This window comes from Quercus suber, unplaced genomic scaffold (genome assembly GCF_002906115.3).
Source record: "Quercus suber isolate HL8 unplaced genomic scaffold, Cork oak 2.0 scaffold_43, whole genome shotgun sequence".
NCBI classification, from domain to species: domain Eukaryota; kingdom Viridiplantae; phylum Streptophyta; class Magnoliopsida; order Fagales; family Fagaceae; genus Quercus; species Quercus suber.
The window spans coordinates 851,250-867,767 of NW_027069508.1; the positions used below are offsets into that span (position 1 = coordinate 851,250).

The 16,518-nt window shown below is 30.6% G+C and overlaps 2 protein-coding genes across 2 annotated transcripts; both read left to right on the plus strand.

Moving 5' to 3' along the window:
- The first annotated feature begins 5,211 nt into the window (after positions 1–5,211).
- LOC136066688 (E3 ubiquitin-protein ligase ATL23-like) lies at positions 5,212–5,613 on the plus strand. The gene has a single exon (XM_065771408.1). It carries the CDS (start codon positions 5,212–5,214, stop codon positions 5,611–5,613), a length of 402 nt encoding a protein of 133 aa, XP_065627480.1.
- A 9,284-nt stretch (positions 5,614–14,897) lies between these two features.
- LOC112028036 (E3 ubiquitin-protein ligase ATL23) lies at positions 14,898–15,299 on the plus strand. Its single transcript, XM_065771409.1, has one exon. It carries the CDS (start codon positions 14,898–14,900, stop codon positions 15,297–15,299), a length of 402 nt encoding a protein of 133 aa, XP_065627481.1.
- The last annotated feature ends 1,219 nt before the right edge of the window (positions 15,300–16,518 follow it).

The window sequence follows — 16,518 nt, forward strand, 5'->3', positions numbered from 1 at the left end:
ATCTCCTCCTTCCATCTGTTGATCACCTATTGGCCTTTTTTTCTGGTCGTCCATCCCATCAGAGGCCTTATCGGTACTCAAGTGGTTCACTCTGATCAATCTTATCCTGCCAAGGGGTTACCTCCCCATTAATGCGGCCAGGGGGAGTTAGTTGAATGCATTAAATGTGAGAATGACAGCTTACTCTGGGGTTAGTCTCTCCCTAAAATTCCCCTCGTCAGGCCGAGGATGAGGTGGTCCTCGGCGTGGATTGGGAAAAGAGGCTTTCCCCAATTCAGCCTAACAACAAAAAATGGCCTATGCACCTCGGCCTGGGCCTTGGGCTCGTTTCATGATGGGCCGAGGCTATCAGGCTCATTGGCCCCACAATAGCCCCTCAAAACCCTGCTGCACGTTCCCTGGGACGGGGAGGAGGGTTTTGACACTCGCGGGTCCATTAACGAATTATCCCACTTCGGTTTGTACTGATGCTGGCGGCCTTTTGACTGCCCAACGCGCGTTTTTAGCGTTTCAAGACTTAATGGGCGCCCACATTAAATTTTGGCGGCACCACGTTTCCCACTTTCAACGGTATGATCTTTTGCTTTTATGAGCAAGCGGTTACATTTGGGGAACTTAAGGGGGAGTATAAATACCTGTTTGGATTTAAGGGTTTCATCATTTTCGCGCTTACAATTATTGACGCGTATAATTTGAATCTGGCTCGACTTGCACACTATCTGAAGGGTTCCGTCATATTTCTGTAAGTCTTCTTTTCCTAGTGATCCCAAATTTTCTCGATTTCACTCTTCTTTTTCTCGTTTAGAACTTTTAGTTGTCTTTGGGGAATGGGTAAGTTTAAGAAGTTGGTCGAGTCCGATGAAATGATGAACAAATTCAGGGTTGACTATGGGATACCCAATAATGTGAATTTGAAGTATTGTGAAGAGGGAGAATGGTACCTTAGGAGGAGGGAAGGTGAAGTTGTGATCCCGATAGTTGCTTTCGTAGAAGGAGGGATGAGAATCNTTAATTGTTGAATGGCAGTATGGTCGACCGATTCAACAACAAAACAAATCTTCCCTTGCAATTGCATAGCAAAACGGTTCGATTTCCAAATCAGGTATAAATGCAACATGCTCTTACACACCAACAGAATCCCACTTTCCCTAGTGACTGTTAACCCCCTAATTACATTTCAATGCAGGGTTTAGCCCCTTAGTAGTTGAATAAAAAAAAAAAAGGACAAAGTTTAACTCAATATTTTTTTATTGGAGGTGAATTTTAACAAATTCACCATTAGATTACATCTTTTTTTTATATCCTTCATGCTTGCAAAATTTCTAGAAAATTAAAGATCAATAGCTATGTCACCAATAAATTGTTTAAATTACAAGTTTTTGTAGTTTAAAATTATACGTAAAATATAAACTTATAGATCATATAGTAAATAATATCCGATTGACACAAAATTTGACATTTGTATTAAGAGCGTAAAGAATATGTAATTCAATGGCTAGATTTTCATAATATGTAGTAATATTTATTTATTAAGTAAGGTTGTAACCTTAAACTAAAACAAGTTTTGTAAGTAGGGCTGTAAACAAGCCGAGCTTTGTCGAATAGTGAATATTCAAACTCAGCTCGACAATAAAAGCAAAATGTTCAAGCTTGGCTTAAGCTTAATACAAGCTTACAAATATTGTTCAAGATTGAGCTTGTTATAAAGTATAAAAGTTTGAACTCGGCTTGATTTGGCTTGGTTCATTAGTCAAGCCAAGCTCGAACTCTATATCAAGCCCAAACTCAAGCTTAATATCATGTTTTTGTGTTTAAGATTCAACACAAGTATATTATCAAACCTATATCAAGTTTATTATCTAGCCTATTTGGTTTGGATAAGTGATCTCAACTTATAATTAATTAAAGTTTTAGAATAATATGAGTTTACTTGTCAAGTTCATATCAATTTTATTACCAAACTCATAAATAAGCCTAAACTAAACTTGTTTTGTTACTTTTGTATCGAGCCTTGGTGTTCACGAACTTGTTCATGAACAATATTTTTTACTTGGGCTCAGCTTGTTTATTAAACAAGCCTAAAACTAAAGCTTAAACTTGACTTGTTTATAAACAAAAAAACATGAACGAGTTTTTTATCGAACCAAGCCCGAGTTGTTTATGAATAATTTGGTTCATTTACAGTCTTATTTGTAACTAAATTTTGTCTGAAAATTTTTTTCTTATCAGTCATCACTGTATAAAAAATTTATCATTGATAATTTTTTTTTAAATGTCATTATTGGAACTACACTTGAATTTATTCTATAAGTGACACAAGCAACTAAAATTTGACAATAATTGCAGCCCTGAATAAGTTTATTTTTCTTAGATTTTAGATCATTTGGAAGAAATATAAATAGAGTAGAATATATGGTTGAACACTTTTTATTTTGCCATGCCAGAGGCACATGAGGCTAACCCAACCAACTGATAACAAATGCATTCAATATTTGTGCATAAAGCGAGCTACTCTTTAATATGGCGTTTGGTATGGAGGAATTCACCTAGGAATTACATTCCTAAGAATGTAGCTATTCTTATGTTTGGTTTCATTGGGAATCTCTTAAGATTCTTATGAATGTGAGATGATAATATTTGGTTTATTCCTGGGAATCTTAAATGAATTATTTATTTTTCCCATTCTATCTTTAGATTTGAATGTGAACTACCAAGTCATTTAAAAAAAAAAAAAAAAAACTTCATCTAAATAAATAATGAAAAACCAAATATAAATAAATTACGACAAATTCATTAAAATTGTAGTCTACCATTTCAAAATGACAAGTACAATATTATGTAGTCTAACATTTTAACAAAGTTGTCTATCCTATTTATGTTATTTTGGCGAGAAAAAATAAAGACAAAGGAAAAGATATTGATGATTTATTTTATATTTTATCTTAATTGCTTAAATGATAAAGAAAAAGTGTTAAAATTGTCAATTTATAAAAAATACAATTTCCTTTAAGCTTAGGAATCTGGATTCCCACCTATTTTAAAGGGAATCCACATTCCTACTGAGAGGGGTTTAAGGGGGGAATCCAAATTTCCCTGACATCTGATTCCATAGCGTAATTTGCAACCAAACATGGGAATCTTTTAACATTCCTAGGAATCCTAAAACATTACCTTGTACCAAACACCACATAAAGGTAGCAAGCTCTTTCAAACACTTCATTCTTGACATAGTCCGTGATTCAAGCTCATGGAAATTCAATTTTAGACTCGTGTCTACTTGGGATGCATAAATCAAGGGTTGGCACCATTTTAATCGCATGCATGCTTTTTCCTCAAAATTTAGATTGATTATCTCAACCTCTTTCAACAAAATTTTCATCCATCAATTTGATAGAAAAATGAAAAATTTGGGCAATAATCTGAATGTGCAAATATGAAAAAATTTCCCGCCAAGAATTTGATTGTCCAAATTACTAAATATAAAATCAAATTTAATTGAAATGTATCAATTAGAGAAATGTTATGTTTATAATATTTTCACAACAAATCCTAAGTGACAAGTTGTTATTGGTTATTATTATTGGGACAAAAAAGTGATCTCAGTGACATGTTTAAATTTGAATTAATAATAATTAACCACTAAAAATTTATTGTGAAAATATTATGAAGATGTTGTAAATGTAATACCTCTTATATCAATTATGATAAAAATCATTTTCATAACATCTTATATGGGTTATTTGTTTTCGGCATCCTATTGTGAAATTAGCAGTGGTACTGTGGGAGTGCAAAATTGATAAAAATGTTTCTATCAAGTTGATTTTAAAAATGGGTGATAGATAAAGTGGGGTCCATGGCCAAATTAAAAAACATGAGTGGCTTGTATATTTATTTTGTTATGGGCCAAAGATAGTCTCCAATATGCCCCTATCCTCATCGCTTCATTGAAAAACCAATCATAAAAAAGTTCTACCACTAAAAAACCAATGGTCACGGTCCACAGGCCCGTACACTGCACTCGATCATTTTTGAAACTTTTACAGAAAGTCAATGACTCACCAACCAAAAGAGAAAAAAAAGATTGCATAAAACGCTGTCTTACCAGCAGAAATTATAAATCATATAATTCAACGTACTATATATATATATTTTTTGAGATTTTTATATAAGACATCTTATAATTATTCACTCCTTCTCATCAACAATTAACATTTTTTTTTTTGGATAGGGAATAAACAAAATTTTTTAATGTATTTCAGTTCTCGAAAAATAAAAAACTCATATATATCCTATTGTTGTTTATAATTTAAAAATAAAAAAAAAATCTCATGTATATCTTTCTTTTTTTAGGAAAATCTTATGTATATTAGTAATATAATAGTTGCTTATCAATAATATAAAAAGTTGTCAAAAAATTAGTTTTTTTTTTTTATAAAATATTTTTAAAAAATATTTATTAAATCAATATTTTTATGATATTTATTAATTTTTCTTATATTTTTATATGGTTCTCAGATATGAGATATATAATATTTTTTACTTAAAAAAAATATTATTTATAGAACTTATTACAAATGGAGAATAATTTTTTTTAGAATAAATGGAAAATACTTATTAGTGTTACTATTTACTACTAGCTAACATTTTGTAAAATTTCTCGTTACCCTGTTAAAAAAAATAGAGAAAGTAAAAATGAATAAAAGATAAAACTTTCTTATCCCTCATTTTTTTTTTTTTTTTTTTTGAGAATTAAAAACTTTCTTATTCCAAACAAGTGATTTAGACTAAAATTAAAAAAGAAAAGAAAAGAAATAATAATAATAAGAAGAAACATCTGGATTCGTTTTCTAAAAAAAAAAGAAAAGAAGAAACATCTGGATTCTTTCCATATATATGTACCCGTTACCCCTCCAAAGCGGATCCACGTCACACTCCCAAAAAAGTCCCTTCCACACTTTCCCACCTCAGATTCCAGCATCCCAAACACCCTCTTAACCAACACCCCCACCTAAAAATATAAATTTGCGTCAAATATATATATATATTTCCAATCACACAAAACCCTGTTAATCGTGCGCTGCTATGGTGTCCACAACTACACCTCTATACCCATCACATTCACTTCTCTATCAACCACCCTAAAAAACAATCGAACCGCCACCCAAAACCACAACCAAAACCAAAACCAAAACCAAAGCCAAAAAAAAAATGATGGTCTCAGTTTTCTTGGCTCTTTTCTTACCTTGTGTTGGAACCAGCACGGTTTTCATCGTATACATCTGTCTCTTATGGTACGCCACCAATTTCTCAGGCAACGGCAACGATTTAAGGTCACCGGAAAAGCCGGTCAAGAAAACTGGGCTATCGGAATCGGAGCTAGAGAAGCTGCCTAAGGTTGCTGCGAAAGATTTGGTGTTGGGTACAGAGTGCGCGGTTTGTCTTGACGAGATTGAGAGCGAGCAACAGGCTAGACTCATTCCTGGTTGCAACCATGGGTTCCATGTTCAATGCGCAGACACTTGGCTTTCTAAGCATTCGGTTTGCCCTGTTTGTAGGACCAAGCTTGACCCTCAGTTCTTCAATGAATCCATTGAACCTCAAAATCATTGTTAAGAAAACGGGAAAAGCCGACAAGAAGTTACGTTTTCTAAGTTGGTTTTGGTTTATGATATAAACTTTTGTAGTTTGCGGTTGCATCTGTGATCTTTAGTTTCTTTTTCCTTTTTTTTTTTTGGGACCAGATCTTAGTTGTTTATTCATGGCCTCCTGGGCTATTTTTGGTTCTCACATATCATTAATTATTTTATTTGTTGTTGGTAAGAATTTTTTGGGTGTTCATCTGATCGGAATTTGTTTTCATGGCTGTTCTGGTGTTTAGGTACGCAGCTAACCTTTTTTTTTTTTTTTTATTTATTTTAATGGTAAAATTCAGTAACTACTTGTTAATTGAATTAATGCCAACTAGTTCCAACCTTGGTTCTTAAACACATACAAATAGTTAAATTGAAATTGACTAATCTCAACTAGTTTCAATACATTTCAAAAATGATAAATTGATCCTTAATGTATATTTAAATATCACTTATTATTTAAAATTAAAAATATTATAATAAAATAATTTTTAAATATATAAATAATATTATAAAACTTATTGTTAATAAAAATTTTGTTAAAAGAAAAAAAGATTTGTGGGTCTTAGCCAGCGAAAATGTATACGCTGCTGTATCCAAATGCTCACTAATTGTTAAATTTCTTCTCTTTTGTGTTAGTTGTAAAAGTTTGACTGATGTTTATATAAGTTAGCTTTAAAGCTGTTTATCAATTAAAATGATAAACGGCCTTACACACGATTTATGTTTGACTGATTTTAAACAGATTTACGAGCCATATTTATTTTACTATTTTACCCTTTTTTCCCTAAAAAAAAGCTTTTCATTTTTCAATTATATTATATTTTACACCATTTAAATAACTAGTCCCTGAACACCCCTTCAAAGTTGATTAAATTTTCTTTTTCGTGTTTTTGGGATCAACTATCAACGATATTGAAAACAAAATATAAAAAAGTGAAAAATTATAGTCATGATTCATGAAGAATCCGGTGGATTTTTTTTTCTTCACGAGTGAGAAACAGAGGTTGACTATAACTCTATAAGAGTTGGCAGTTGTGCCATTATGGTGCTAATGTAGCTCTGTAAGTCTGTAACCACTTACTAATTAGGCACAACTTATTAGCCACGTCAGCCTGAGCAAGCTGGCACTGTTAGAGCATCACTGATTAATTCTGACGAGAATTCAAAAGTAATATACAGCAAATCATAATTTATTATATAAAATAATTATAAAAAAGAATATGATAAAGAGGATATTTCTAAAATCCTTTCCCGACAAGAAGTGGTAATTGGTGGCAAGCTGGCGGTGGCTAGACTTGTTGGGAAGCCAAACAAACCAAAGGCTGAGAAAACTAAAACAAATTCCAGGTGTGGTGGCCTCAGGGTATTCGATTTGGAAGTCTTTTTCTTTTATGGTTGTGAAGTGAATGAATGTAATTATTTACGTGAATAATTCTTAAATAATTTTAGAACACAAAAAATAATTTACTCATTAATTCTATAATGAGATTTATCATAAATATGAGTGAAATAAATACCTTTTTCCGTAGTCCATACAAATTTTTTCTAGATTCTCTATTTGGAAAAGATTTCAGTTTCACTACGTGTCATTACCAGTTTGACTGACATGGTTAATTAGCGAGATCCAGCTAGCAATCTTGATTGTGTAGCAAGAAAGCACGCGCGCAACGCGAGCAATGCTTATTATGGATAATATTAGTACTGCTTTTTTCTCATCAGTCAGGGCCTCATGCACGGGGTCTAAAAATTGTACTAATACAAGTTTGCCACGCATGCACACCCTTTTTGAAAGCAAAGAAAAATATAGCATTATCACCTGCTGACTTAACCGCACGTCAACATTGTTTAGTGCTTAATTGCTTATCGGTATTTCTCTTTCATTGTGAATAGACATACAGTCATCATTTTTTTATTTTTATTTTTAAGAAACTGATACAGTGAATCCACTTTGGCCTCTCATTACTTCTATATTCACTAGCAAGATTATTATCAAGTTCTGACTCAATAAAATGTTATAATATTTTTATAACAAGTTAATTATCAATTTATTATAAATTAAAATACAATTAAAGAAATATATATATATATATTATATAAAGACCCATTATAACTTTTTTTTTGAGGGTCTAAAGACCCATTATAACTTAAAAAAACAATGATATCATAAAAATATTGTGAAATTTTGTTATATTCCTAAACTTTCTCATTAAGATCTCATGCTTGAGAAAAAATAAATATATATTTCTTTTTTTTTTAATACGAAAAATATATTTCATGTGTCATACCAAACATNTTACTTTACTAGCTTTTCTTATATAGTTTTCATCTTCCTATCTCCTCCTTCCATCTGTTGATCACCTATTGGCCTTTTTTTCTGGTCGTCCGTCCCATCAGAGGCCTTATCGGTACTCAAGTGGTTCACTCTGATCAATGTTATCCTGCCAAGGGGTTACCTCCCCATTAATGCGGCCAGGGGGAGTTAGTTGAATGCATTAAATGTGAGAATGACAGCTTACTCTGGGGTTAGTCTCTCCCTAAAATCCCCCTCGTCAGGCCGAGGATGAGGTGGTCCTCGGCGTGGATTGAGAAAAGAGGCTTTCCCCAATTCAGCCTAACAACAAAAAAATGGCCTATGCACCTCGGCCTGGGCCTTGGGCTCGTTTCATGATGGGCCGAGGCTATCAGGCTCATTGGCCCCACAATATGTATGTATGTATTTTAAACCAAAGCTTAGAGAAAAATTAATTAGAATCAAAATTGGATTTTGCTTTTATTAGTTTCCATAAAAATTAAATAGTTTAGATTTTTGCTGTTATTTTTTCTCTAAACTAATGAGCATATTTTTTTAAAAAACTGTTCCTATTTAGATATTTTATATGCGAAAATCTTGAACTTAAAAATTTGTAATTGAGCTAAACAATTCCATGCACCTATTCCCGTTCAATTTAGGAGATATTATTGGACTAATCTATTCTTTTTACTTTGTGTTGTATTTAGTTAATTTCACGTGCAATGATTGTAAATTGATATTGTATATGTAGTATCTAATAGTGATTTTCAAAATTATATACATAATAGCAATGTATTGAAAAACTTTTTTTAAGAATAATGTAATAAGAAACTTGGCGTAACTAATATCATGAAAATTGAAAAGAAAACCATTTTAGTACCTCTAATTAGCCAAACCGGATTTATGTCTCATATGTTTAATAGCCCAAGCTAACATCAATAACATCACTTTAATTTATTATTCTCGTATGTAAACACGGGTTACATACTAGTTTTTGTTAATGAGAACCAAATATCTACCGCATTTTCCTCTAATCTAAAATCATTAGAACTAGTGACAAAAAAAAATAAATAAATTCGACAATATATTTTCCTAATATTTTTCATTCTAGGTGCACCCCATGGAAATTAAATTTTTCAGCAAGAAGTAGTCTTAGCACTTAGGTTAGGTCAGACGAGTAGGGTTTTGAGCGGTTGACATGACGCAAATCACCCATGCCTTTGGCCTCGTGTCGTCTCTGCTTGTGATGCATGAATCAATGGATTGGTGCCATTCTGATTCAGTTACATGTATGTTTTTTTCCTCACACTTTTCAGCTGAATTCACTCTCTCTTTCAATTCAATTTTCAGCCATTAACGTGCCCTAAATTATGGCATGATTTCCTCTCTTTTTAGCATAATTTTCGGCCATAAATACACACCAACTACTATTTTTTTTTCCTATCCTAAGGCAATGAACTTTAATTTTTTTTTTTTTTTCATTATTATTTATAGGAATGAGCTTTAATTGTTGAATGGCAGTATGGTCGACCGATTCAACAACAAAACAAATCTTCCCTTGCAATTGCATAGCAAAACGGTTCGATTTCCAAATCAGGTATAAATGCAACATGCTCTTACACACCAACAGAATCCCACTTTCCCTAGTGACTGTTAACCCCCTAATTACATTTCAATGCAGGGTTTAGCCCCTTAGTAGTTGAATAAAAAAAAAAAGGACAAAGTTTAACTCAATATTTTTTTATTGGAGGTGAATTTTAACAAATTCACCATTAGATTACATCTTTTTTTTATATCCTTCATGCTTGCAAAATTTCTAGAAAATTAAAGATCAATAGCTATGTCACCAATAAATTGTTTAAATTACAAGTTTTTGTAGTTTAAAATTATACATAAAATATAAACTTATAGATCATATAGTAAATAATATCCGATTGACACAAAATTTGACATTTGTATTAAGAGCGTAAAGAATATGCAATTCAATGGCTAGATTTTCATAATATGTAATAATATTTATTTATTAAGTAAGGTTGTAACCTTAAACTAAAACAAGTTTTGTAAGTAGGGCTGTAAACAAGCCGAGCTTTGTCGAATAGTGAATGTTCAAACTCAGTTCGACAGTAAAAGCAAAATGTTCAAGCTTGGCTTAAGCTTAATACAAGCTTACAAATATTGTTCAAGATTGAGTTTGTTATAAAGTATAAAAGTTTGAACTCAGCTTGATTTGGCTTGGTTCATTAGTCAAGCCAAGCTCGAACTCTATATCAAGCCCAAACTCAAGCTTAATATCATGTTTTTGTGTTTAAGATTCAACATAAGTATATTATCAAACCTATATCAAGTTTATTATCTAGCCTATTTGGTTTGGATAAGTGATCTCAACTTATAATTAATTAAAGTTTTAGAATGATATGAGTTTACTTGTCAAGTTCATATCAATTTTATTACCAAACTCATAAATAAGCCTAAACTCAACTTGTTTTGTTACTTTTGTATCGAGCCTTGGTGTTCACGAACTTGTTCATGAACAATATTTTTTACTTGGGCTCAGCTTGTTTATTAAACAAGCCTAAAACTAAAGCTTAAACTTGACTTGTTTATAAACAAAAAAACATGAACGAGTTTTTTATTGAACCAAGCCCGAGTTGTTTATGAATAATTTGGTTCATTTACAGTCTTATTTGTAACTAAATTTTGTCTGAAAATTTTTTTCTTATCAGTCATCACTGTATAAAAAATTTATCATTGATAATTTTTTTAAAATGTCATTATTGGAACTACACTTGAATTTATTCTATAAGTGACACAAGCAACTAAAATTTGACAATAATTGCAGCCCTGAATAAGTTTATTTTTCTTAGATTTTAGATCATTTGGAAGAAATATAAATAGAGTAGAATATATGGTTGAACACTTTTTATTTTGCCATGCCAGAGGCACATGAGGCTAACCCAACCAACTGATAACAAATGCATTCAATATTTGTGCATAAAGCGAGCTACTCTTTAATGTGGTGTTTGGTATGGAGGAATTCACCTAGGAATTACATTCCTAAGAATGTAGCTATTCTTATGTTTGGTTTCATTGGGAATCTCTTAAGATTCTTATGAATGTGAGATGATAATATTTGGTTTATTCCTAGGAATCTTAAATGAATTATTTATTTTTCCCATTCTATCCTTAGATTTGAATGTGAACTACCAAGTCATTTAAAAAAAAAAAAAAAACTTCATCTAAATAAATAATGAAAAACCAAATATAAATAAATTACGACAAATTCATTAAAATTGTAGTCTACCATTTTAAAATGACAAGTACAATATTATGTAGTCTAACATTTTAACAGAGTTGTCTATCCTATTTATGTTATTTTGGCGAGAAAAAAATAAAGACAAAGGAAAAGATATTGATGATTTATTTTATATTTTATCTTAATTGCTTAAATGGTAAAGAAAAAGGGTTAAAATTGTCAATTTATAAAAAATACAATTTCCTTTAAGCTTAGGAATCTGGATTCCCACCTATTTTAAAGGGAATCCACATTCCTACTGAGAGGGGTTTAAGGGGGGAATCCAGATTTCCCTGACATCTGATTCCATAGCGTAATTTGCAACCAAACATGGGAATCTTTTAACATTCCTATGAATTCTAAAACATTACCTTGTACCAAACACCACATAAAGGTAGCAAGCTCTTTCAAACACTTCATTCTTGACATAGTCCGTGATTCAAGCTCATGGAAATTCAATTTTAGACTCGTGGCTACTTGGGATGCATAAATCAAGGGTTGGCACCATTTTAATCGCATGCATGCTTTTTCCTCAAATTTTAGATTGATTATCTCAGCCTCTTTCAACAAAATTTTCATCCATCAATTTGATAGAAAAATGAAAAATTTGGGCAATAATCTGAATGTGCAAATATGAAAAAATTTCCCGCCAAGAATTTGATTGTCCAAATTACTAAATGTAAAATCAAATTTAATTGAAATGTATCAATTAGAGAAATGTTATGTTTATAACATTTTCACAACAAATCCTAAGTGACAAATTGTTATTGGTTATTATTATTGGGACAAAAAAGTGATCTCAGTGACATGTTTAAATTTAAACTAATAATAATTAATCACCAAAAATTTATTGTGAAAATATTATGAAGATGTTGTAAATGTAATACCTCTTATATCAATTATGATAAAAATCCTTTTCATAACATCTTATATGGGTTATTTGTTTTCGGCATCCTATTGTGAAATTAGCAGTGGTACTGTGGGAGGGCAAAATTGATAAAAACGTTTCTATCAAGTTGATTTTAAAAATGGGTGATAGATAAAGTGGGGTCCATGGCCAAATTAAAAAACATGAGTGGCTTGTATATTTATTTTGTTATGGGCCAAAAATAGTCTCCAATATGCCCCTATCCTCATCTCTTCATTGAAAAACCAATCATAAAAAAGTTCTACCACTAAAAACCAATGGTCACGGTCCACAGGCCCGTACACTGCACTCGATCATTTTTGAAACTTTTACAGAAAGTCAATGACTCACCAACCAAAAGAGAAAAAAAAGATTGCATAAAACGCTGTCCTACCAGCAGAAATTATAAATCATATAATTCAACGTACTATATATATATATATATATATTTTGAGATTTTTATATAAGACATCTTATAATTATTCACTCCTTCTCATCAACAATTAACATTTTTTTTTTGGATAGGGAATAAACAAAATTTTTTAATGTATATCAGTTCTCGAAAAATAAAAAACTCATATATATCCTATTGTTGTTTATAATTAAAAATAAAAAAAAATCTCATGTATATCTTTTTTTTTTAGGAAAATCTTATGTATATTAGTAATATAATAGTTGCTTATCAATAATATAAAAAGTTGTCAAAAATTAGTTTTTTTTTTTTTTTTAATATTTTTTTAAAAATATTTATTAAATCAATGTTTTTATGATATTTATTAATTTTTATTATATTTTTATATGGTTCTCAGATATGAGATATATAATATTTTTTACTTAAAAAAAATTATTTATAGAACTTATTACAAATGGAAAATAATTTTTTTTAGAATAAATGGAAAATACTTATTAAAGTGTTACTATTTACTACTAGCTAACATTTTACAAAATTTCTCGTTACCCTGTTAAAAAAAAATAGAGAAAATAAAAATGAATAAAAGATAAAACTTTCTTATCCCTCTTTTTTTTTTTTTTTTTTTTNATATAAAATCAAATTTAATTGAAATGTATCAATTAGAGAAATGTTATGTTTATAATATTTTCACAACAAATCCTAAGTGACAAGTTGTTATTGGTTATTATTATTGGGACAAAAAAGTGATCTCAGTGACATGTTTAAATTTGAATTAATAATAATTAACCACTAAAAATTTATTGTGAAAATATTATGAAGATGTTGTAAATGTAATACCTCTTATATCAATTATGATAAAAATCATTTTCATAACATCTTATATGGGTTATTTGTTTTCGGCATCCTATTGTGAAATTAGCAGTGGTACTGTGGGAGTGCAAAATTGATAAAAATGTTTCTATCAAGTTGATTTTAAAAATGGGTGATAGATAAAGTGGGGTCCATGGCCAAATTAAAAAACATGAGTGGCTTGTATATTTATTTTGTTATGGGCCAAAGATAGTCTCCAATATGCCCCTATCCTCATCGCTTCATTGAAAAACCAATCATAAAAAAGTTCTACCACTAAAAAACCAATGGTCACGGTCCACAGGCCCGTACACTGCACTCGATCATTTTTGAAACTTTTACAGAAAGTCAATGACTCACCAACCAAAAGAGAAAAAAAAGATTGCATAAAACGCTGTCTTACCAGCAGAAATTATAAATCATATAATTCAACGTACTATATATATATATTTTTTGAGATTTTTATATAAGACATCTTATAATTATTCACTCCTTCTCATCAACAATTAACATTTTTTTTTTTGGATAGGGAATAAACAAAATTTTTTAATGTATTTCAGTTCTCGAAAAATAAAAAACTCATATATATCCTATTGTTGTTTATAATTTAAAAATAAAAAAAAAATCTCATGTATATCTTTCTTTTTTTAGGAAAATCTTATGTATATTAGTAATATAATAGTTGCTTATCAATAATATAAAAAGTTGTCAAAAAATTAGTTTTTTTTTTTTATAAAATATTTTTAAAAAATATTTATTAAATCAATGTTTTTATGATATTTATTAATTTTTATTATATTTTTATATGGTTCTCAGATATGAGATATATAATATTTTTTACTTAAAAAAAATTATTTATAGAACTTATTACAAATGGAAAATAATTTTTTTTAGAATAAATGGAAAATACTTATTAAAGTGTTACTATTTACTACTAGCTAACATTTTTAAAATTTCTCGTTACCCTGTTAAAAAAAATAGAGAGAGAAAATAAAAATGAATAAAAGATAAAACTTTCTTATCCCTCTTTTTTTTTTTTTTTTTTTTGAGAATTAAAAACTTTCTTATTCCAAACAAGTGATTTAGACTAAAATTAAAAAAGAAAAGAAAAGAAATAATAATAATAAGAAGAAACATCTGGATTCGTTTTCTAAAAAAAAAAGAAAAGAAGAAACATCTGGATTCTTTCCATATATATGTACCCGTTACCCCTCCAAAGCGGATCCACGTCACACTCCCAAAAAAGTCCCTTCCACACTTTCCCACCTCAGATTCCAGCATCCCAAACACCCTCTTAACCAACACCCCCACCTAAAAATATAAATTTGCGTCAAATATATATATATATTTCCAATCACACAAAACCCTGTTAATCGTGCGCTGCTATGGTGTCCACAACTACACCTCTATACCCATCACATTCACTTCTCTATCAACCACCCTAAAAAACAATCGAACCGCCACCCAAAACCACAACCAAAACCAAAACCAAAACCAAAGCCAAAAAAAAAATGATGGTCTCAGTTTTCTTGGCTCTTTTCTTACCTTGTGTTGGAACCAGCACGGTTTTCATCGTATACATCTGTCTCTTATGGTACGCCACCAATTTCTCAGGCAACGGCAACGATTTAAGGTCACCGGAAAAGCCGGTCAAGAAAACTGGGCTATCGGAATCGGAGCTAGAGAAGCTGCCTAAGGTTGCTGCGAAAGATTTGGTGTTGGGTACAGAGTGCGCGGTTTGTCTTGACGAGATTGAGAGCGAGCAACAGGCTAGACTCATTCCTGGTTGCAACCATGGGTTCCATGTTCAATGCGCAGACACTTGGCTTTCTAAGCATTCGGTTTGCCCTGTTTGTAGGACCAAGCTTGACCCTCAGTTCTTCAATGAATCCATTGAACCTCAAAATCATTGTTAAGAAAACGGGAAAAGCCGACAAGAAGTTACGCTTTCTAAGTTGGTTTTGGTTTATGATATAAACTTTTGTAGTTTGCGGTTGCATCTGTGATCTTTAGTTTCTTTTTCCTTTTTTTTTTTTGGGACCAGATCTTAGTTGTTTATTCATGGCCTCCTGGGCTATTTTTGGTTCTCACATATCATTAATTATTTTATTTGTTGTTGGTAAGAATTTTTTGGGTGTTCATCTGATCGGAATTTGTTTTCATGGCTGTTCTGGTGTTTAGGTACGCAGCTAATTTTTTTTTTTTTTTTTTAAATTTATTTTAATGGTAAAATTCAGTAACTACTTGTTAATTGAATTAATGCCAACTAGTTCCAACCTTGGTTCTTAAACACATACAAATAGTTAAATTGAAATTGACTAATCTCAACTAGTTTCAATACATTTCAAAAATGATAAATTGATCCTTAATGTATATTTAAATATCACTTATTATTTAAAATTAAAAATATTATAATAAAATAATTTTTAAATATATAAATAATATTATAAAACTTATTGTTAATAAAAATTTTGTTAAAAGAAAAAAAGATTTGTGGGTCTTAGCCAGCGAAAATGTATACGCTGCTGTATCCAAATGCTCACTAATTGTTAAATTTCTTCTCTTTTGTGTTAGTTGTAAAAGTTTGACTGATGTTTATATAAGTTAGCTTTAAAGCTGTTTATCAATTAAAATGATAAACGGCCTTACACACGATTTATGTTTGACTGATTTTAAACAGATTTACGAGCCATATTTATTTTACTATTTTACCCTTTTTTCCCTAAAAAAAAGCTTTTCATTTTTCAATTATATTATATTTTACACCATTTAAATAACTAGTCCCTGAACACCCCTTCAAAGTTGATTAAATTTTCTTTTTCGTGTTTTTGGGATCAACTATCAACGATATTGAAAACAAAATATAAAAAAGTGAAAAATTATAGTCATGATTCATGAAGAATCCGGTGGATTTTTTTTTCTTCACGAGTGAGAAACAGAGGTTGACTATAACTCTATAAGAGTTGGCAGTTGTGCCATTATGGTGCTAATGTAGCTCTGTAAGTCTGTAACCACTTACTAATTAGGCACAACTTATTAGCCACGTCAGCCTGAGCAAGCTGGCACTGTTAGAGCATCACTGATTAATTCTGACGAGAATTCAAAAGTAATATACAGCAAATCATAATTTATTAT

What these genes read in the sequence shown, in the direction of transcription:
- LOC136066688 (XM_065771408.1), top strand. Translation starts at nt 5,212, where the DNA reads ATGGTCTCAGTTTTCTTGGCTCTTTTCTTACCTTGTGTTGGAACCAGC.
- LOC112028036 (XM_065771409.1), top strand. Translation starts at nt 14,898, where the DNA reads ATGGTCTCAGTTTTCTTGGCTCTTTTCTTACCTTGTGTTGGAACCAGC.